Genomic DNA, 21,627 nt, shown 5'->3' on the forward strand with positions numbered 1-21,627 from the left:
GCAGTACCCCAGCTCCAATTAAACAATTTAGCTTTTGGTCCAGTGACAACTTCTAGCCTCCTACCCATAAGGATCAGATATTTGGTTTTGAAATGGAGAGATTGCCATCAGAGTATGGCTCAAGACAGCTGTCTGCTTCGAGAAGATGTAAAGTCTTCTAAGCCTGCTGGAAAAGCCTTTTGTAAGGCACAACAGTATACAACACTGTGAGATGGCCAGAGATGTTAAGACCCATGTTCATTTTTAAAAAAATTCCTAGATGGAGGGCTAAGTGTGGCTTCTGTTTCTGGTCATGTATAAATGCAATCAATTCTTCAACCAGATTATTAAACTGTGTGCCACAGTAATATCTGGGGACAGTAAGCTTCAGATTTGATTCTGTATTACTATAGAAATATGCCCTCATATCATCATGAATGGTTCTTTTGTCACTGAGAGGTTTTCTGGCAGTGGGGGAAGAATGCTCAACTCCATCCAATCTCTGTAAGAAAAGTAGCAACATTAAGAAAAATTAAATACTGTGATGACAACAGAGAAATTTATCTTTCCAGTGGCCAAAATGTCAAAGCTGTTCTTTCAAACTTAAAATTTGACCTAAGAATAGCAACTACCTGGAGCGAAAGTAGTTGTCCTGGTTTAGAATGGAGTTTGACACATCTTTTCCTTTCTTCCTGTCCCTGAATAAATTTGCTAGTCTCTGCAATGAATCTGCATGGAGAAATGAGTTATGACATGGTGGAAGATATGGTTGATGGCAATCCTATGGAGACTGTCCGGAAGTACTTCCCTGAGACATGGATCTGGAACATAGTTTCAGTGAAGTAAGTGTTCAAGAGTGTGTAGAGGGTGGTCACGAGGCCAGAAACTTGGACTAGGTTAAAGCCTTGGTGGATGTATCGGTATTTCAGTGAGAGGAGTATTTCTAGTAGACAAAGGCATTTTTTAAGGACATTAAGTACAGGATGCTTTAGAGGAACATGCAAAAGCCAGTGCCTGTATCCCAGCTGGGCAGGGGTTTGCTGTCAGCAGATGTTGCTCAGTAGGAGAATGGATGAACACCAGAATGCAACTGAAATCTTGTTCTCTGTCCCTCACCAGCTCTGAGGGAAAAGCTGATCTAGAAGTGACCATCCCTGACACCATCACTGAGTGGAAAGCCAATGCATTCTGCACTTCAGCAGACACGGGCTTTGGCCTGTCCCCAACAGTGTCCCTCAGAGCCTTCCAGCCTTTCTTTGTGGAGCTCACCATGCCCTACTCTGTGGTGCGTGGGGAGTCCTTCACGCTGAAAGCCACCGTTTTCAACTACCTGCCTGCCTGCATCAGGGTAAGGGATGCTCACAGCTCTGCTCAGCCTAACAGCCATGGGGAGACTTCAGTGGGCCCTTTTGAACCAGCTGTTCCAAGCCAGATGACTGATCTGCAAATGTAATTTCATGTAGGTGTACGTATCTACAAATCCTTGTATTCAGTGAAGAGGGAATGTGTTTTCCTGTCAAAGTTTTGAAAGCTGCATTTGATTCAGAGCCTGAAGTGCTGCTACTGAGAGCCCCAGCCTTGTCATCACAAATTTATGTCACTGTTCTACAGAAATAGAGAACCTGGGTTTTCCACCGATCTCAGAATCATCGCATGCCCAAATGGAAATTCCAGGTTCACCAGGGTGGATATTTCTGTTCAGCCTTTAGTATTACCTCACAAAACTCCACAGAAGATTTGCTGGAATATGCAGACTTTCTGTAATTTGTTGCATCTGTCCCTAGAACACTGAGGAGAGCTATATAGCTTCACCATTCTTACCTGCATTTTGTTCTAATATATTAAGACAAGAGAAAATTTGGGAAGGGATTAGTACATAATCTCAATCGCCTTTGCTTAGTTTTTTATAAATAGAGATTTTTATTCCAAAAGGAATGAAGCTGAAACAAGGAGGGGCTTATCCGGTCATTCCAATGCACTCTCACTTGTGTCCCTGTATTTCCCATTTTGTTTGCTATTTTCAGGCTCTTTATTCCACTTTTCCTTGCTCCCTTATTCTACTTTTCTTTTTTCCCTTACTAGCTTTCCCACTGCTGGTGTTTTATCTCTTCACCTAACTAATCATGAGGGAGATCTTTAATTCATGGCACGACTGATCTGTGCCATTCATTTTCCCAGAATCGATTTCCTTTCCAAAGATGCTGTTCTCTACAGTTACCTCCCTGATCTCCTACAATTGCATAAATTTCAGTAATTTCCTCCTTTGTCAGGCAGCACTTGCTCTGCAATACCCATAATAGATAGCTCCACTACCAATTATTAACACCCATAATTAATAATAGGTAGCTCCATGTACTGCGCTGTCTGCAATAGCTCCAGCTTCTCTCCACGTCCAGACCTCATGACCCTTCTCTGTACAACTGGCAGGTCAGTGTGTCTCTGGCTGAATCTACTGATTTCCTGGCTGTACCAGTGAGGAAACAGGAGGAATCCTACTGCATCTGTGTGAATGAAAGAAAAACTGTTGCTTGGGCAGTAACGCCAAGATCTCTAGGTAAGAGACCAGATGACGAGAAGATACTGGGATGAGATAGCAGTGTATGGCACCAGATCTCTGGTGTGAGGAGCTAGGTGACTCCAAACCTGTTTGGAAGGATCTTCTCTATGTCAGAAGTCCAGCCCTGAGGTTGAGACACTGCACTGGGTGTAGTGTTTCCAGGTCCTAAACAAGTGATGTGTTACAGGCCATGGCTTTCCCAGCATTTTAATAGAAATCACAAGTTCCCTTCAGGCATGCAAAGAACTCAGGCATTCCAGCTGTGGAGCTAAGAATGTCTTGTCTTAACTTGGTTGGGTCTGAAATTTTTTAATCAAAACTTGCTTTCTCTGAAGCCTCCCAGAAAAAGACCATTTGATTTATGAGACCTTCCCCATCACTACTCTCCATGCTGATAGACTAACACCTGCTTGGGTGGCCATCACAAAGGAGGGGATCTGGAAGGCTGCATCTGGACCAAGATAAAACCTTGTCTCGGATTTAGTTCTCCTCTTGGAAAACCTTCTCTGTAATGCATCACAGAGTTCCCAGCACAAACACAAACCTGTATTTCCCTGGCTCTGCCTGGCAGGGCTGACTGACCCCTGTTTCCTCCAGGGCAGGTGGAGTTCTCAGTGACCACTGAGGCCCTACAGAGCCAGCAACCCTGTGGGAATGACATTGTGGAGACCCCTGAGAAAGGGCGGAAGGACACGGTCATCAGGCAGCTGCTGGTGGAGGTACGGGGGCCGCTCGTTCTGGTGGCACAGAAAAGCAGCAAAAGCAACAGCCAGAGCTGCTCCGTGATAAAGGTTTTCTGGTTTAGCCATGAGAGCAGCAATAATGGCTTGTGGGACTCTTATTCTGCAAGCTTTTACAGAAGAAGCACTGAAAAATTGAACACAGGCCAATAGAGGCTATAACTCATAGTGCTGCCATCTCACAGTCAAAGCAGGGTCTTACATTACGTGGAGGGACAGGAATAATAAGGCAGGCAATAATGACAGGGGTTTTTCCGAGACACATCATATCAGAGATAAATGAGAAATCCTTGTGTTTGCCTGTAATAAATCACAGGGAAAGGCTGTGAACAGAACACTAGCCAGAAAGCTTATGCTTCTCCTCCAGCCCATGGCCAGTACTGTGGAATATGGAACAGTCACTGCAATCTACAAATATTTCTAAAAAGAATTCTGTTTCGAATTATTTTTATTACACCTCTAAGAATGTTCAAAAAAGTGCAACTAACATTTTATTTTTACATTCTTTTGTACACTTCTTTTCTTATGGTAAGTTGCCAGTCATAAAATTAATCCTCAGTATAAAATTCCCAGTGAAGCTATTAGCAAAAAAAAGCACCAGCTTGTTATATAGAGAAATTTATATTGTAATAAGTCCTCCTTACATTGCAGACATTCCAGTTTCCAGTAAGGCAGAGCTAAGATTCATGTAGCTTCAGGAAATGTTTTGCTAACTGGAATGTAATGATGGAACAACAGTCCTATCTGCTAGGCTTTTTTTGTTTGGTTGGTTTTTTTTACAAATGGATTTGAATGCATAATACATATTTCAGGAAATTTTCCTAATATCACAGACCCCTTCAGGAAAAAGACTGTTTGTTTAGTTCTTTGAAGATACAGGAAGATAGAGCACAGTAAAGTCTTTTCTCACAGATGGCAAGGGAATGTAAATTACTGAATTAGAGTTACTTTTGTCAGGGTGTCTGAGAGATTGCTCATCCTATCCTGTTATTGTAATGTGGCAATTAATCTACAACAAGCCCTGACAGGATGGAACTGGAGATTAGCATCCAAGGCTGAACAATTAATTAGCAGGGATGGATACAGTGTAACATGCTTGGGGTGAGCTGCATTGTCTTGAGCACATGGATGCAACATTCCCTGCAGCAGGCAGTGCATCCCAGAGAGAGAGAAGTGAGGGTGCCAGAGGCCCCAGGGCATTTTCCTGCCCCTCGAGAATCCAAGCCTCATTGAGGGCTCTTTGGGGAGAGGGATTTTTTTTTTTCACCCAGGATTTTCTCATCTGGAAAGGAAAATCTTTCAAACCATTGCAGTTTGTACATTTTCATTTCCTGTTGGAAATCAAACAAAACAATGGATTTCTCATTTAGTTGCATACCAGAATGACATACTGAGACAAACAAGAAGGTATCTTTTCAAACAAAAGCATTTAGCTCTGTCATAGTTTATCCAGAAAACTTTTTCTCTTTTTCTGTTGTGTTTTCCTGCTCTTTTAATACTTTTCTGTCCTTTCATACTGAAGAATGAGAGACAATGTATTCTGATTGTGAGAAAGTGAAGACAATAACACCATTGTTTACATGCTGGGAAAAATATATCAGCTGGCAAATGCTGGAAACCAGTAGTGAAACAATGGGAACTCTCCTATTTAGAGGTTGAAAAACTGGTGCAGGAATCTCACTAAAAATAAATTCTGACAAAAACCAGTTTTTTAATAAACATTTGATTCCTGAGTTCACTCCAAAATATTTTCACCCATCTTAACAGAAAAGAGGAAGTCTTTTCTTACTTCAAAGACTAAACTAGAACTTATAAATCGGTTGACCGTGGCACACATTTATATTTTGGTTGTTGTAGATCACATGTAGGTGCATGTGTCACATTTGTAGGTGCATTGGGGTGCTCTAGCTGCCACCAGTCAAAGTTCTTGCATACACATTCTCCCTGTGTGCCAGGCACTCAGCCATCACCACAGCCTGGAGAGCTCTGCTGGATTGGGCCACAGTGAGTGGCAACTCAGATCACCAGGTCCCGTGTTCCTGTTGATAACATCACCCTGCATGTTATCTCCATCTCAACCTGTGAAGCTGCAGGGCCTCTCTCAGTAAAAAGAAAGAAAAGAAAATGTATTACATTTCATACTTGTTAGCCAGTAGGTTGCAGTTCTCAATTGTCCCCAGTCTAGCACATGGAGGAGAAATATTTCTAGGCAATTTTCAAAAAGTGCTTTTTACTTTCCCTTTTGATATTTCTTCCTTTTCTTTGTTGCTGTTTTTTCTCACTTTTTTGCTTTTGTTTTCCCTTGCCCTTTTCCCCAAGCCGGAAGGGACTGAAGTGGAAACCACGTACAATTCTCTGCTCTGTGCATCTGGTAAGAGCCATTTGTTTTTCAAAACTTTCTTTGCTAAGGTAGAAACTAAAGACAAAGGTGGGAAAAAAGATTTGTGAGTGCTCCACTCTACAAAGAAATGTGTACGAATCTGATAAAATTGAACAAACTAGATGTACGTCCAACTGTTAGTGAAAACAATTCTTCCTGTGGAAGAAGAGCTGAGGATGTCACAATGTCTACAATTAGAGAGGGAGAAGCACATCTTTTAGGAAATGAGGCTGGCCAGGTCAATGCAAGGAGGGCGTGTTTGGGATTTGATTCAGTTATCTCTAATGCCTTTCATTTAACGGATGTAAAATCAAAAACCAGACTCTGTGGTAAGCCAGGTCTGCCCACCAAAACATAAAGGGCCAGAAAAATAGGCTGGGAAAGGTGTATTTGTCAGTCAAAACTGGTTGATGGTGCCGTGTAGAAGTCCATGACCACCTGTGTGTGCGGATATTGCAGGCCCAATACAAAATTTGTATGATGGGAAACTTCATCAACAAAATTACAGATGAATGGATTTGTTGAAGTCAGGAAACTTCTCTTCAGTTTTCTCACCCATGGATAGCTACTACCCATGCATTGTAGATGCATCTGGAAATGTAACCAAATTAATCTGCTTTTTATCTCAGAAGAGTCAGTGTCGCAGACAGTCTCCTTGGCTCTCCCAGAGACTGTGGTGGATGGCTCAGCCAGAGCATATTTCTCAGTGCTAGGTAAGTGAAACCTCCTCAAAGTGTGACATGCTATTTTGAAACACTGCCACTTCTAATGGCAGTCTAATGGCCAATTTACACTGTGAATTATCCCATTGCCCAGGTGACATCATGGGCACTGCCATGCAGAACCTGCACCAGCTCCTCCAGATGCCCTTTGGCTGTGGGGAGCAGAACATGGTCCTGTTTGCCCCCAACATCTACGTCCTGGACTATCTGAACAAGACAGGGCAGCTGAGTGAGGAGATCAAATCCAAGGCCACTGGATACTTAGTGAGCGGTGAGCTTTTGCCTTTGTTCATCCCTTCCCTTGGCTATTGGATAAGGACACTGTTGACCAATGGCCTGGATGATCTGTTGGAGGCTGTCTCTAGAGAGGAACAGGGTACTGGCAGCTTAGGTGTATTCAATACGGGATCTGTAAGAAGGATTCCTATGCTTAGTTGGAGGTACAGGGTGACAGACAGCAGCATCCAAATAGGAACACAGAAAAAGCCCAGGGCTAGCAATAACTCAGGATTTCTCTCCATAAGAAAGGGTTATATGAACTACATAAATCAGACTATAACCATTAATCATGGCAGCTGCTTATGTAGAACTTGAATTCTCCTTAGGATTGAGGTGTGAAAGTATTGCTCACCTTTGACCAGGGCAGAATTTTACCACATTAGCTAGGGCATGATGACAGACACAACATCAGTACATGCGCACACAGTGGGCATCTGCCGACTAGCAAGGGGTGGTTGTGACTCAGTTATTTTTGCAGGAAAATTGCATTTCCTCTAAAGAAAATTATCCTGTCTTCTGCATTCCTATCCTGTGTAGGACTCACATTTTTAATCAGTTCTCATTTGGGAATTATTCTCCCATTTCTCTCAAGTTTGGGATGAATTTACCTCTTGTCCTGAAGTCTTGGGCAGAGAGCAGCAGTGACTACAGATAGCCAGGTTCCAGGTGTTTTTGGAGAGAAGAAGAGCACAAGAAGAGAGATATTCAAAGTTCAGGGTTTCCCTGAACTTCCTTTTATAATACTGAGCAGCACAGGCCACATTTTTGCCATAGCCAAGGGGGACAGTGTGTCCCACGTCTGCTGCATTTCCCTTGCATGGCTCCTTGAAAAGCACTGCAGCAACTGAAATATATTTTCACTCTTCATTTCAGGGTATCAAAGGCAATTGAAGTACAAACATCGGGATGGTTCTTATAGCACCTTTGGGCCACGTTATGGGCAAGTTGGAAATACCTGGTAAGACTTCAGTACCTCTGGCTTTTTGTTTCTGTTTTTATGCCCTCTTATTCCTAAGTGTTCTCTTGTACTTGGCCATTGTGGGGTTTGGAATGGAGGTGGAGATGAAGTGTACATGGGCCATACGACCTCTGATGGATACAGGGCCTACTCAGGACGTCTTGGCTCTCTCTATCACTTTCAGGCTCACAGCCTTTGTCCTCAAGTCCTTTGCCCAGGCCCGGCCTCACATCTTCATAGAGGAGAAGCACATCCAGGATGCTTTGATCTGGCTTACTCAGAAGCAGAAGGAGAATGGCTGTTTCCGCAGCTCTGGGACGCTCCTGAACAATGCCATGAAGGTAACAAGTCTGCCTGGTTGGCTCCATATGGGCTTTGTTAGGCTGGAACTTGACCATAAGTCACTCTGGAATCAACAGAGTTATTTCAGGGGTGTGGGAGGGAGCAAGGAAGCAGGAAGAAGAGAGCATCATCTTCTGAAGGACTCAGCATGAAAAGGAAGCCAGGGAGAATTTGTCCTTGCAGGATGTAGATATGTAGCACAGGGAGAAGCCAGCGGCACTCTGTGGGATCAACAAGTACTTCTGTGTTTCACTGCAGGGTGGAGTGAATGACGAGGTCACACTGGCAGCCTACATCACTATTGCACTGCTGGAGATTCCTCTGCCTGTAACTGTACGTGTCTGCACCCCAACCTGAGCCACAGATGGTACTAACCTGACCTACTAGTGTCCCCACGCCCAGATTACCAGGTTCCTTTACCTTTGGAAAGAAGAAATCTATCCTCTCTGAATAGCCTTTTCATTCAAGCCTAGACTGAAGGAACATCTTCCTCCATTTTCTTCCCCTCTCCCATTCTATAGACACATTTCATTTAACATTTTTCTGAGTTCTTCTGTGGATAATAATGGATTTGCTCCATACAGCCTGGATTGACCGTGAGTTAAATAATATTTAATTTTCTGAAGTATGCCAAATAGGTTTTCTATACCCACAGAAATCTCCTTCTGTTTCTTAGAATAGTACAATCCCGTTGAACCACTCTTGGGCCTATTGGGCAGATACAACACCACAGATCTGCAAAAAGGGATGGCACACTCAGGCATTCATTGTCACTTTCTCTACTTCTTGTAGATGGTTTTGTGGGAAATCCCCATCCTTAATGATTGAAGGATAAAGTATACCTCTAGGGAATTCCATCATGGCACCTGTGGAAAGCCTAAGGCCTATATCAGAGCAGTGTGGGTTTGGTCATTCTGATCCCCTCACTTTGAGACAAGGTGGTGGTGCAAGTAAAACTGGGGTATGAATCACAGCAGAAGGACTGCTGAACCAGTGTGGTTGCCAGGCTGTTGCAATCCCTCTGCTCCAAATGTAGTAGGGAATGTTCTGTGTCCAAAGTTTTATCCTGTGTTACAAGGACAAGCATAAGGAATTATTGTGTCAGTGAGGTGACATGGATGGCACTAACCCCACCAGAAGAGCATTCTTTCTCTGTCATGTGCTGTGTTTAGAAGCCAAGCTGTCAGACAGAGCCATATTGGATAACAAGGATGTTTTCCAGCTCCCTGAGTCCAAAACTGCCACTGAATGTGAAGGAAGGAGTTTGTCACAATCTGAGTGGGGTATGGGGGCATTTCAAGTTAAGCTGCATGAACTAAGATTAGCACAGTCCTTAAGTAATTAAGGCTCATACAGAGTATTTCTGTAAGTAAAATAAGCCACGTTAAACCCTGATAAAAAACTTGATACCACTGTCCTTAGCATGTGTGTCTACTGTCACATCCTGCCATTAGGCTGCACTCTTCCCCAGCATTTACCTTACAAACAGTAGTAGGCATAGACACAACCAATTTTGGTTTTATTCTTTGCTTTCTTAAAACTAGCTGAACATTTTCTCCAAAGGGGATCACAAAAGATTTCATCTTGCAGTACACAAACAGTGAAATTCAAAGCACAAAGCAACAGAAAAGTATGTCTTTTCCTTCTAGAACCTTTATTAAGCTGTAAATGTGCTGTTAGCTTTCAGGTTATGGCATGCGCTCCCTGCAGAGTTGCTTTTTCAATTTTATAGCAGCTTTTGCATCACAAATGAGGAGCAGTCATGTCTTGCTGAGGGTTTGTGGTGTAACAGAGTGTGTAAGTCATAATAACATGTAAAGTATTTTACTCTGCTGTAGTGATTCCACTCTTAAACCAATATATGTATTGCTAATGTGAACATCACAAAAAAACTTCCAGAAAATGGAAAAGAACACACCTTTTTTTTTTTTTTTTGTGTGTGTGGAGATAGAGTTCACCAGCAAACTAGAATCTATATTACTTCCAGAAAGTGAATTTTTTTGAAAATGCCCTGGAAAAGGGGAAACAAACAAAAAGGAAAGGCTAGAGCAGAGGGTGAAAGCACAGAACAGTATCAGGGTGATAGCTGGAGGAGGAAAGCAAGTATTCAGTAAACCTAAAGCAAGGAAGTATTTCAGAGAGCTCCTCTTACCCCAGAACACAATCAGACCAGTAATTCTTCGCAAGGAAGAAGAATTGGAGTACTGCTTCACAGTCTTTAAATCAAACAGGGAAAAACCATTCCAACAAGACATGTTAAATAAAAGTAGATTCAAGATAAGGAGCAGCCTTGGGCTGCCCATTTGTTCAGGAATCATTAGGCCTGGAGGAAAGGGGTACACAAGGGTAAAATCTTTTCCAGACTAAAAAATGCTATGCTAAGGGTCCACAGGTACCACCCAATTCGTATTGTTCCAAGATGGAATTCAGTATGATCACCTCTGGTTTAGTCTCTCTCTCCTTCCAGCACTCAGTGGTGCGGAATGCTCTGTTCTGCCTGGAAACAGCAGCAAACCAGAAGGAAAACCATGTGTACACCAAGGCACTGCTGGCATACGCCTTTGCCCTGGCAGGGAACAGGGACCAGCGGAAGGCATTGCTTGACTCACTTGAAAAGGAAGCTGTGAGAAAGGGTGAGTGTTCCTTGTGGTGGGACGTGGCTTTCACCAGCCTTACACCGTCCCTTGGTGTAAGATGGGCGTTTGCTGGTGGGGCAGTGGCTGCAGGCACTGGTCTCTGTGGGTGGGGAAAGGTGCAGGGAGAGGAAAGACTTGTGCAAATGTATTACTTTTCTGAGAGGTTTCTCTCAGGGCCCAGTCCTTCTGTGCTCAGAGGGAGCTCACCAGGAAGCACCAGGCACCATTCCCTTGGTGCTCAGCCCTTGGGGGGCTCTGCTCCCATCTCTCCTCAGCCCCCTCCTCTTGCCATGCCAGGCACAGCTTAGCAAAGGCTTAGCAATGCCCAGGGACATTCCTCCCTTCCTTCCTTCCTTCCTTCCTTCCTTCCTTCCTTCCTTCCTTCCTTCCTTCCTTCCTTCCTTCCTTCATGGGCATGAGCTCAACACAGAACAAAGGTGACCTTGCTGAGCACAAGGCATGTCAGTCAGAGGAGAGATGGGTGTGCTGAGAGAGAAAATGAGCATCCAGGGCATTTTGGAGGCTGCAGCATGAGTTCTGAGTCTTCAGGGGAAATTCTGTATTCCTTCAGAATTATTCTGTTTAACTCAGGCTAGACAGTGTGTTTAACCAAGCTGTGGGGACTGTAGCCCATAAATGTCAATGTGGAGTCTAGGACAAAGTGGTGTCTAGGCCTGACTCTCAGCAGTCTCATACTCATTGTAAACCTGCACAATGTGCAAACCTGACCCTTCCCACATCACCTTGCATGACAGACACATCGCGGAGGCTCCGTCCTCCCAGCTGGGTCAGGCAGCAGGTCAGGAAGTCCCTTGCAGTATTTACCAGTAACAGCTGCTTGCTGTCTCTCTCCCTGGCTCCTGTGAAGATGGCTCTGTTCACTGGCAGCGGCCTGGCAGGGAGCCCGAGGCTGATCTCCCGTTCCATCGCTACCGAGCTCCCTCTGCAGAAGTGGAGATGACAGCCTACGTGCTCCTGGCCCAGCTCACCTCGCAGCCAGCCCCTGCCCAGGAGGAGCTGGTTTCTGCCTCCCTCATTGCAAAGTGGATCAGCAGCCAGCAGAATCCCAGTGGAGGCTTCTCCTCCACCCAGGTGAGCTGCTTCCCTCTGGCCACCTCACACATCAAGGTGTCCCAGAAGATGGCACATGTCAGAGAGCCAGGTGGGAGAACAGGAAGTTTTGTCAGGAAGGTGGGAACTGTAGCCCTGCAATGGATCCTTGCAGTACCTCCCATGGCTGCCAGGTCTCTGAGAGGCTACAGAAAAAAGATACCAGGCAGTGCCCCTGGCAAGGGAAATACACTGAAGCTGCCCTTTCCTTCTGTTTTTACTTCTTAACACTTTTGGAGAAAGTGAGGATGGAGGGGGGTGTGCCAGCTGGCAGAAAGGGCAGGCTGTAGGAGGACAAGCTACAGGAGGAGAGGCTCATTGCATCCCCTGCTGGGACACTGGGACTCGTCTCTTTCAGGACACAGTGGTGGCTCTCCAAGCCTTGTCCCTGTACGGAGCTGCCACCTATGCCAAGAGCGGGGCAGCTTCCAAAGTGGCCCTGCAATCTGGAGGGGACTTCCAGCAAGACTTCCAAGTGGATCCCAGCAACCGGCTGCTGCTCCAGCGCGTGCCCCTTCCCCAGGTGCCAGGGGAGTACAGCGTGGAGGTGTCTGGTGAAGGATGCGTCTACCTGCAGGTGAGGCTGATGGGCACAGCCGGCATCCTGGAGGGGAGCCCCTGGCCAGCCTGGAGAGGACACAATCATAGGATCATCCAGGCTGGAAAACACCCTGAGATCATCAAATCCTTCCATTGAGGGAGAGGAGAGTAAAGAACAGAGAGAGGGGAGAGGTGGAAGGCTGTGGGTAAAGGGCAGAGGATAGAATGAGTAGAGGGATGTGGAAGAGAGAGTGGGACTGAAGGAGGGCAGTGTCTGCAGTGTGGAGAGGCTGTGAGAAGTGGGGAGGCTGGGGGTGAGAGGGTCGCCTCTCTCCCACGTGGAGCACACACACGCTCACAGACACTCACGCAGAGCTGCTGGCTGTCCCCTAGACCAGCCTGAGGTACAACGTGCAGCCCACGCAGGAGGAGGCGCCCTTCCTGCTGCATGTGCACACAGTCCCAGAGGCCTGCAGGGACTCCACGGCTCACAAGGTCTTTGACATTGCCATAAATGTCAGGTGAGTCTGCATTCCGCTCTGAGCTTTCCTCTTGAGCCCTGGGAGCTGGGGGAGGTGTGGTTGTGCCCAGGGTGAGGCAGTCTGAGAGTGCAGCACATTCCTGGGGAGGTGGGCAGGGGGCGGCTGTGCCATGAGGACAGGCTCTGGAGGAAGGACTTGTCCTGCTGTGTGGGCAGCCCAGGGCTGGGCTACTGGGAGGCTGTGCAGATGAATAGGAGAACCTGGAACAGCTGGAGAGGAAGGTGCTGGACTGCCAGGACTCAGTGGGATGCCAAGTGTTATGGAAAAGCTGGAATCGTGCCCAGCTCTGAGTTGATGTGCTCTGGATCTTTGTTGCTTTGTTCCTCAGTTACACAGGGGAGCGCAATGTCTCCAACATGGTGATTGTTGATGTGAAGATGCTGTCAGGATTTGTCCCTTTGAAGTCCTCAGTGGGGAAGGTATGGTGCTGTGTGAAGCATTTCTTTGAGTATATCTGTTTTTAATATGGGACATCCATTTCTTTATTTAAAGTAGCATTTAATTATTTTCCTGGAATCTTCTCCACTCTTAGACCTGTCCATCTTTTCCTCCAGGTCTTCCACCCCTCAGCTCTGGAGTAGGGGTGCATGAGGGATGCCAGTAGCAGCATTCCCTTCCACTTCTCAAGTTCTTGTGGTAGCTTGCAGTTATATGTGGTGTTTAGCCCCAGATCAAAAGATGGAAGGAGACATCAGGTCTGATATCAGGGACTCAGGAGCCTTGGGAGATATATGACAGCCATGACAATGCTGGTCCCTCATGCAATTTTTGTGTCAAGAAGGTGAAGGATCCTGAGAAGGTGGGAGATGGGGGAAGTCTTAGTTTGTGGGGATTCATAGAAGAGTGTTTGACAAGTCCTCTGGGAAGTTCACTTCCTGTGCTTTACTTCTCAGCCCTACATGGTGAGATTTTAGTGGTGGGGAGAAATTGAAGAAGATTGACTAACTTCCCTTCAGAACATCAACCTCCTCCACATCTCTTTTTCCCAGCTCTCAAACACACGGTTTCACCAGATCCAGCGAACAGAAGTGAACACAAACCACGTTTTGCTGTACATTGAGCAGGTGAGGACCAACCCAGTGCTGCCATGGGGCACACACTGAGCTCTGCAGCACAATGGCAGTAGCACAAAATGCAGATGGAGAGCACTGCTAACATCCCCAGAACATGGGTGGCCAGGGAGAGTGTGTGAGCCTGGGCTCAGTGCAGAGGCACAGGGGAGCCCCTGCAGTGCAGAGCCCCCCTGAGCCTCTTCTGCTTCCCTTCCCAGCTGGGCAGGGAGAGCCTCAGCTTCTCCTTCACGGTGGAGCGGGACATCCCCGTGCAGGGCCTGAAGCCAGCCCAGGTGAAGGTCTATGACTACTATGAGACAGGTGAGTGCCAGCAGTGCCCGTGGCAGCCAGCCTGGGCAGGGCACACGTGGAGGGGCACGGGAGCTGTGGGGACCCGCAGCTGCCCCAGCCTGCCACTGCCACCCCAGCCCTGCCTTGAGCTCTGGGAGGGCCGAGGGACTGGGGCAGAGCCATCCATGCTGGGGGTGCCGTGTTCATTTCTGGCCCTGCAGGGTGGCCCTGCCTGTGCTTGCAGGCAGACTTGCTGCTCCTTGGGCCTCTGCTGTCCTGGCTGCTGTGCCAGGGTGGCAGTGACAGAGCTCTTTGTGCCCACCTCAGCCCAGTGTGCTGGGAGGAGCTGTCTGAGCAGCCCTTGGCTGCACTGGCAAGGAGACCTGCTGGAGCGGCCTGTGTGGGTGGCTCTGCCTTGCTGCCACTGCCCCCAGACACTGGCACAGATGCCCCCATCCCAACTGGCATCTCTGGGGGAAACTGGGGATTCTGCCACCAGCCTGCTCTGGGGGTCTGGGAAAAGCATCTCTGTGGCACCCATACCCCTGCCAGCAGTGCCAGGGGTCATGACAGCTCTCCCTTCCCTTCTGTTTTCCAGATGAGTTTGCCACACAGGAATACAGTGCTCCCTGCACCACAGGTAGGGTACTGCTTCCTTCACTGCTCTCTCCATCTTCTTCATTATATTTTTGGTCTTCCAGACAACACTTGTCTCTTCCTGTTTGAATTTGGATGACATTGGCCCAACGAACAGGCACAGATATTGTGTGTAAAATAAAGAGCATGGGTGTTACAGACATGGGAAGTTTGCCTTTGGCTGCTGCTGTCTGGAGGAACAGCTGCCTCCTGCTAAAGTTCCTGCTGCCCCAGGGCCTCTCAGGACACTGCTGTGCCTCATAACCCTGGGCAGGCAGCCCTCAGTATTGACTTGGAGTCTGAGCTGTCAGGACAGAATACTGTCATCTTTGGGGGATTCTCTGCAATGCAAGGCCATGTGTGTTTGGCTTAGGAGCACAGGTAAGTTAGGAGTTTCTGTAACATGGTCTGACCAAGGTTATTTCTCCTGTCCTATATGGAGTCTTCCAATATGAAGAATGGCAGGTCTTATTTTCCATCAATAGCTCAGATTTAGGTGTTTGGAATATGGAGGCTTCTGGAAAGCAGAGTTCCTGGGAAATGGCTTTTCACAGGACCTGACTGTGACACCTGAGAACAGAGAAAAAGTGATTTGGACTTGGAGAAGGCAAAAGCTTTGCATTCTGCTGGTGGTAAATGGTGGCATTTATCTCCTTTAGCATTTCTAACTGGAAAAATAGAAGAGTCTGAACTGTCACACTTCTGTTCCATAGTGCTTGTTAATCTAGGCCGTGTCCATTGGTACAGCTGATTTCTGCTGATTCTGGACCTACAGCCTCCCTTCATGGAAAAATGTGCATAAGTCCAAACATCGAGTGGACAGTGAAACATTTCCAAAGTGTGTTTTGGTGTGGTCTGCTTGTCCAGTGTGAGCCTCATGGGGAGACCTTAGATTTTAGGCTACTTTTCCCCAGTTCTGATAAAAGGCAGAGATTTTATCTTCCTTGGAAAGGGGGATGGGAAATTGCCACTTAAGAGGCTTGTCCACTAGTCTAAGTGTACAGAGGTGGCCTGCACTGACTAGAAGGCAGATCTCAGTTGCCAAGCTTCCTTCACTGCCCTGTATAGTAGAGCAACAGAGTGCAGTGCTTTCCTTCCACTCTTTGCAGAGAAATAAACAGAGCACACCTCGCTGGTACACCAGCCAGCTTTTCCTGTTTGCACTGTGCACATCTCAGTTGTGACAAATCCCACTCTTCTTATCTCTCCCAGTGGGTCAGGGAGAACTTCAGCCCTCTCTCAACCTCCCACTGCCTTGAAGGTGACACAAGTAGTGAGTGCTGTGGATGACCCTCCACCCTGGTAAAACAGCAACTCTCTCCTGTACTGTTCTTCACACACAACCTGGCTTCCACATCCACGTCTTGCTCCCTTTGTCTCTCAACCTTAGAAAGCAGATGGACATATTTCTCTGACTCCTGTTCCCTCCCATCTTCTTTCATCCTTGTAGAGGAAGCAGACCAGAGAAATGACTGAAGAACACTCCCAGATGCTGGAACCTGCCTGCCTCACCACCACCACAGCATGACATTAATAATGCCTGCATGGAATGGGAAGTGAACTTTACAAATAAATTAACTGTACTCACCAATGATTTTTGAACAATTTGTTCTCTGTTCTGATTTTTTCTGCTCATCTTTCAGTCACAGCTTTAATCTCCCTTGCTTCTTAGGTTAAAAAGTAACCCATCTAACAATGCCTGTGTGCAGGGAAATAAGGCTAACAAGTGAGGGGAGGAAAAAAAGAAGACAGAATGATCTAAGTGGAGGTCAGCCTTTCTAATGTATCTGTCTCTGTGTTATGTTCTCTGAACTTATCATCTGAGATGGAGTCTAATCCATGGGGAAGGATAGGTAGTTCTTGGAACCACTTCTCTCCCCTGGCTTACAAACCCCATCCTCCATTGAACTGGTCTCTGCAGAGGCCTGTCCATGTCTCCCACCATTAGGCAGCCTGGAAGATCAACTAATGTTACATGAAATTCAGCCTCTGTGACCTTCCCTGTAGACACCCCTCCTGGGATGGTTTCTTGTTTGTAGAAAAGTGGGAGGAGACAGAGTCTTCCCTCTTCAGTGATTAGAGAGTGTCAGGGGGGCAGGGGGGATGTGTGCATGCATCATGCCTTCAGCTGCTGCCTTACAATGGCTTGGTCTCCAGTTGAAGATTGAGCCTTCTAGTGGAAGTTTCCATTATCTCATGTGTGCTGCTTCTGGGAGATTCCCAAGAAGAAGCTAATGGCATTTGCCACTAACCTACTTGCCTATGTCTAATTTAAATGGTACATTCATTTAAAACACATAGCTGCTTTGATGAAACTGTCTACAGGCCTCTTAGACACCCTCAGGAATGATCCCCCTTTCTTTATTTTGTCTCATGAAATTGTGGTTTTAACTTCTGAATGCAAAAAATCTTATATGCCTGTTTATTCTCATGAAATGCTGTTAGGTATCATGGCATGTTGTGCATCCAAAGTATGCTCAGTTGGCTGTTTCATCCAATTTTTGGTTTAGTGTACCTGCACAAACAGTGTCATTGAGAACAAATAAAATTCTTCATCTATTTTGCTAGATATTAATATTATGTCACTTTGTATTCTGTTATGTTTGAGGTTTACGCACTCAAGGCCTTTTGACACTTCATATTCAGAGGGGACTGTGGAATGAACCAGCTTCAGTGACAGCTGAGCAAGATTTATAATACAGTTAAATTGCATTTTGTTTTGAATTAGAAGTAATATAGCAATCTATTTTTTCTACCATGAGGCAATTGCTTTTCCAGAGAAAGGAGGGTCTGTATTTGTGAAACAAGCTATATAAGTGACTCCTATAGGTATATTTGCTTAAGCCCACATTGGCAGGGTGAAAGGCACCTCTGCATGTAGAAACATGTAAGTAAAACACACAGGGTGCCATATGACCTCTTGAACTGAGGCTGACTGCCTCTGCATCCATGTGAGACATCTAGAAACCATTTGGAAAATGTACATGAAAAATGTTTAGCCCAAATTACGAGACATGAAGCCAGGTCCTCCCCACTGAAATCTGCTGAAGCACTATAAGCCTAGTTGTGAAGGAGAAAAAAAAAAAAATTACTCAGACAGCCCAGAGGAGATCTACGGACCTCCACTGAGGATAAGATGATAAAGTTCTTATGAAAAATGTAAGTGGTTCTTGGTTGAACTTTTGCCTAACATTATCTTGAGTGCCATCATGTGTCACATACAGGAGAACCAGGTGATCAGACGCAGCTAGCAGAGGTTTAGGAAAGGCAGGTCCGGCTTGAGCAGTCTGATCTCCTTCTATGACAAGGTGACCCAATCAATGGATAAGGGAAAGGTCATGGATGTAGGTTACCTAGACTTCAGTAAAGCCTTTGACACACTTTTCCACAGTATTTTCCTGGAGACATTGACTGCCTGTTGCTCGGACAGGTGCACTGTTTGCTGGGTAGAAAGCTGTCTGGATAGGCAGGCCCAGGGAGAGGTGGTGAATGGAGCTACAGAATCCAGGTGGTCACCACTGGGCTCAGTGTTGGGGCCACTCCTGCTTTATTTTATCAATGACCTGAGGGCATCAAGGGCATCCTTTGAAGGAAACACCAAGCTAGGCAGGAGTGTGGATCTGCTGGAGGGCAGGAGGGCTCTGCAGAGGGATCAGGACAGGCTGGATCCATGGGTCAAGGCCAGTGGTGTTAGGCCAAGTGGTAGGTCCTACACTTGGGTCACAACAACTCCATGCAACCCTACATGGTTTAGCAGAGGACTGGGCAATGCTCGGTTAATAGTAGAACTTGACCTTAAAGCCCTCTCCAACCTAAAAAATTCTATTAATTTTTCTGAATTCTATGAATTTTTCTGAAAATTCCCTGAAGGTCCCAGTCCCTCTCTGACTTCACTTTAGCTGTTTAGAAACAAGCAGACCCTGAAAGAATGGGAACGCCCACAGGTCTTCACTTCTATCTGGGCTGCTGCAAAAGATGAGATTGGACAGGTTCACAGTGTCCTGGCACCTCACAGCTGTGATTTCACAGTGCAAAGGCAATATGTGATCAGAGGTTCACGTCCAAGGATCACCTTGCAGAAAACACTCCCTGTAAAGGCAGAGTGACAAACTTCCAGTACGTAATGGATGAGATACAATGTCCTCTCCCTTAAACAACTGGCAAGTATGGAGAAAAACCTCCCAACTACTAAAAGCTTTCTGCCTTCTGGTATTCCTGAGGAGTTCTCAAACACCACCTTTCCATGGATGGCTCTGGATTGAAATCTCAGGCCATGACATGGATAGGAAGAGACACAAGCATAACAGTAACAGAAAACAGGGCCAGAGACATCTGATGAGAATCAAGAATTAATTTATTTACAGTGTTACTTCGTTTTTGCTTTTGAGGTGTCCTCCTCTAACTTTTCAATATCCCATCCTTAACAAGACCTTCCAGGGCAGAAATACATGAGTTGATACAGCAAGGCTCCGACAAGATGCATTCTTCAGGAATTTCCTTGTTCTGCCTCGACTGGAGGTGGGAAAAAAACAAAGTGAGATAAACATTTTAGTGAATAGTATCCAGAGCCCTGGATGTCTCTGTGTTCTGGTGGCTATGTGAGTACAAGCCTGTTAAACTCTGAGAAAGTGCTTCACCTAAAAATGCTCAGTTGCAGACAGATAACAGAATGGGGATGACTGGACACATTCAAAATATCTATGCTACAGAGAGGGGAAGCAGATTTGTCCTGGAGATACATGAGCTATCCAAGCACACATTATCTCTCAGCAACTGCATTTCCCACGAGAAAGCAAAATCAGCCCAGGGAAGAGTTTGAAAGGTCCTCGTTAAAGAGATGTGAATAACACCAACATTTCACCAAGGTATTTGGGAGACAATTCCTCAGTACCTTTCAGCGTCTGCAGCATAGCAGATGTGGCCCTAAAAAGGGCAGAGACACAAAAGACTAAAGTGTGATGTTTCATCCCAAGGGAGACCCAAATCTTATCTGCATAAAGTGACACCATCACAGAGGAAAAGACAATTGCCACTGTACAAACAAAGGCAGTAATATCCAGGTTGCAGGGAAGGAAAATGAAAGCTATATCTGATCTTACAGAGGAAGTTGGGTGGCAGCATTGCTTTTGGTCTCTGTACTGACATGGGGACTGCAGTAGGCCCAGTGAGGCAAATGCTGAGTGTAGCCAAGAAAACACAGGCCAAGAAAACACAAGATCTACAAAGACTCTAGTTCAAGACAACTGCAACAGTCCCTGCTGGAACACCTCTGTTGTTCGAGTGCACCTACCTGTGGCGCAGGGAGCACTGTATTCCTGTGTGGCAAACTCATCTGGAAAACAGAAGGGAAGGGAGAGCTGTCATGACCCCTGGCACTGCTGGCAGGGGGATGGGTGCCACAGAGATGCTTTTCCCAGGCCCCCAGAGCAGGCTGGTGTCAGAATCCCCAGTTTCCCCCAGAGATGCCAGTTGGGATGGGGCAGCCCCAGTGTCTGGGGGCAGTGGCAGCAAGGCAGAGCCACCCACACAGGCCGCTCCAGCAGGTCTCCTTGCCAGGGCAGCCAAGGGCTGCTCAGACAGCTCCTCCCAGCACACTGGGCTGAGGTGGGCACAAAGAGCTCTGTCACTGCCACCCTGGCACAGCAGCCAGGACAGCAGAGGCCCAAGGAGCAGCAGGTCTGCCTGCAAGCACAGGCAGGGCCACCCTGCAGGGCCAGAAATGAACACGGCACCCCCAGCATGGATGGCTCTGCCCCAGTCCCTCGGCCCTCCCAGAGCTCAAGGCAGGGCTGGGGTGGCAGTGGCAGGCTGGGGCAGCTGCGGGTCCCCACAGCTCCCGTGCCCCTCCACGTGTGCCCTGCCCAGGCTGGCTGCCACGGGCACTGCTGGCACTCACCTGTCTCATAGTAGTCATAGACCTTCACCTGGGCTGGCTTCAGGCCCTGCACGGGGATGTCCCGCTCCACCGTGAAGGAGAAGCTGAGGCTCTCCCTGCCCAGCTGGGAAAGAGAAGCAGAAGAGGCTCAGGGGGGCTCTGTACTGCAGGGGCTCCCCTGTGCCTCTGCACTGAGCCCAGGTACCCACACTCTCCCTGGCCACCATTGCTTGGGGGGACACAGCACTGTAGGGCTGGCTGAGGGGCAGGGGCACACCCTGGGACCATTCCCCACCCTCGGGGAGGCTCTGCTGGTGCACAGGGTGGACAGAATGCTGACTGAGGGATGGGAGAGTAGTAGCATTAAGTCTAAAAATTTGAAGTTTGTAGTCAGAAAAAGACAGTAAATTATTCAGTCCCATTCTTAGCAGAGGAATGGTAGTTTTGAGTCCAGATTTTTTGCTCTACACAGCCAAATTTCCCAATGCCTGTGTTTCTGCCCCATCCTCACCTTTTCCAGGTATAGTAGAACGTGGTTGGTATTCAGCTCTGTGCGCTCAATAACAGGGTGGGCTTCCAGCTGAAGAAAGAAGACCAAGATATTACTGCATTGAAGGAGGTCTCCCTGTGCCCCTTGCACAGCCCTGTGGGTGGGATGGAGTCTGGATGAAATACTGCAGTACTCAGGGAACTAAGCCAGCCAGCAGCACAGAACTGTCTCCTGGGTGGGCCACACAAGTATCATGGTCTCCAGCCCTCCCTTCACTAGGCTGGCTGAAGAAGCACAACCTGGCTCCAGAAAAGCCTCAGCACTGGATCAAACACAGTGATGGAACAATTAAATTAAAATACATTCCATCTGGCTTGCTAGTTGTGCACCGACTTTATTTTCCAATTCATGGACCTAATCAGCATCTCAAACTGTTACCCAACACCTAAAGAGTCACAGTGTTATAAGATGGTTCTAGATCAGCCAAAGGAAAAAGGA

General features: G+C 46.9%; 2 protein-coding genes across 4 annotated transcripts in view; one reads left to right on the top strand and one right to left on the bottom strand.

Moving 5' to 3' along the window:
- LOC135451436 (alpha-2-macroglobulin-like) overlaps window positions 1-17,339 on the top strand; it is a 36,834-nt gene extending 19,495 nt beyond the window's left edge. For all 3 annotated transcript variants that reach the window (XM_064720610.1, XM_064720619.1, XM_064720630.1), the window contains exons 18-36: window positions 695-821; window positions 1,099-1,327; window positions 2,407-2,533; window positions 3,134-3,255; window positions 5,596-5,647; window positions 6,286-6,369; window positions 6,473-6,649; window positions 7,531-7,615; window positions 7,800-7,956; window positions 8,216-8,290; window positions 10,425-10,590; window positions 11,462-11,685; window positions 12,062-12,280; window positions 12,637-12,764; window positions 13,114-13,204; window positions 13,775-13,849; window positions 14,056-14,158; window positions 14,727-14,768; window positions 16,215-17,339. In XM_064720610.1, coding sequence (XP_064576680.1) covers window positions 695-821; window positions 1,099-1,327; window positions 2,407-2,533; window positions 3,134-3,255; window positions 5,596-5,647; window positions 6,286-6,369; window positions 6,473-6,649; window positions 7,531-7,615; window positions 7,800-7,956; window positions 8,216-8,290; window positions 10,425-10,590; window positions 11,462-11,685; window positions 12,062-12,280; window positions 12,637-12,764; window positions 13,114-13,204; window positions 13,775-13,849; window positions 14,056-14,158; window positions 14,727-14,768; window positions 16,215-16,240 — 2,309 coding nt within the window. In that variant the 3' untranslated portion in view covers window positions 16,241-17,339. The remainder of the gene's footprint in view (window positions 1-694; window positions 822-1,098; window positions 1,328-2,406; window positions 2,534-3,133; window positions 3,256-5,595; window positions 5,648-6,285; window positions 6,370-6,472; window positions 6,650-7,530; window positions 7,616-7,799; window positions 7,957-8,215; window positions 8,291-10,424; window positions 10,591-11,461; window positions 11,686-12,061; window positions 12,281-12,636; window positions 12,765-13,113; window positions 13,205-13,774; window positions 13,850-14,055; window positions 14,159-14,726; window positions 14,769-16,214) is intronic.
- A 1,756-nt stretch (window positions 17,340-19,095) lies between these two features.
- Window positions 19,096-21,627, bottom strand: part of A2M (alpha-2-macroglobulin) — a 29,347-nt gene continuing 26,815 nt past the window's right edge. The window contains exons 33-36 of the mRNA XM_064720779.1: window positions 21,151-21,219; window positions 20,661-20,763; window positions 20,055-20,096; window positions 19,096-19,276 (exon numbers count right to left, since the gene is read on the bottom strand). Coding sequence (XP_064576849.1) covers window positions 19,251-19,276; window positions 20,055-20,096; window positions 20,661-20,763; window positions 21,151-21,219 — 240 coding nt within the window. The 3' untranslated portion in view covers window positions 19,096-19,250. The remainder of the gene's footprint in view (window positions 19,277-20,054; window positions 20,097-20,660; window positions 20,764-21,150; window positions 21,220-21,627) is intronic.

Source organism: Zonotrichia leucophrys, chromosome 1 (genome assembly GCF_028769735.1).
Source record: "Zonotrichia leucophrys gambelii isolate GWCS_2022_RI chromosome 1, RI_Zleu_2.0, whole genome shotgun sequence".
Classification (NCBI taxonomy): Eukaryota; Metazoa; Chordata; class Aves; order Passeriformes; family Passerellidae; genus Zonotrichia; species Zonotrichia leucophrys.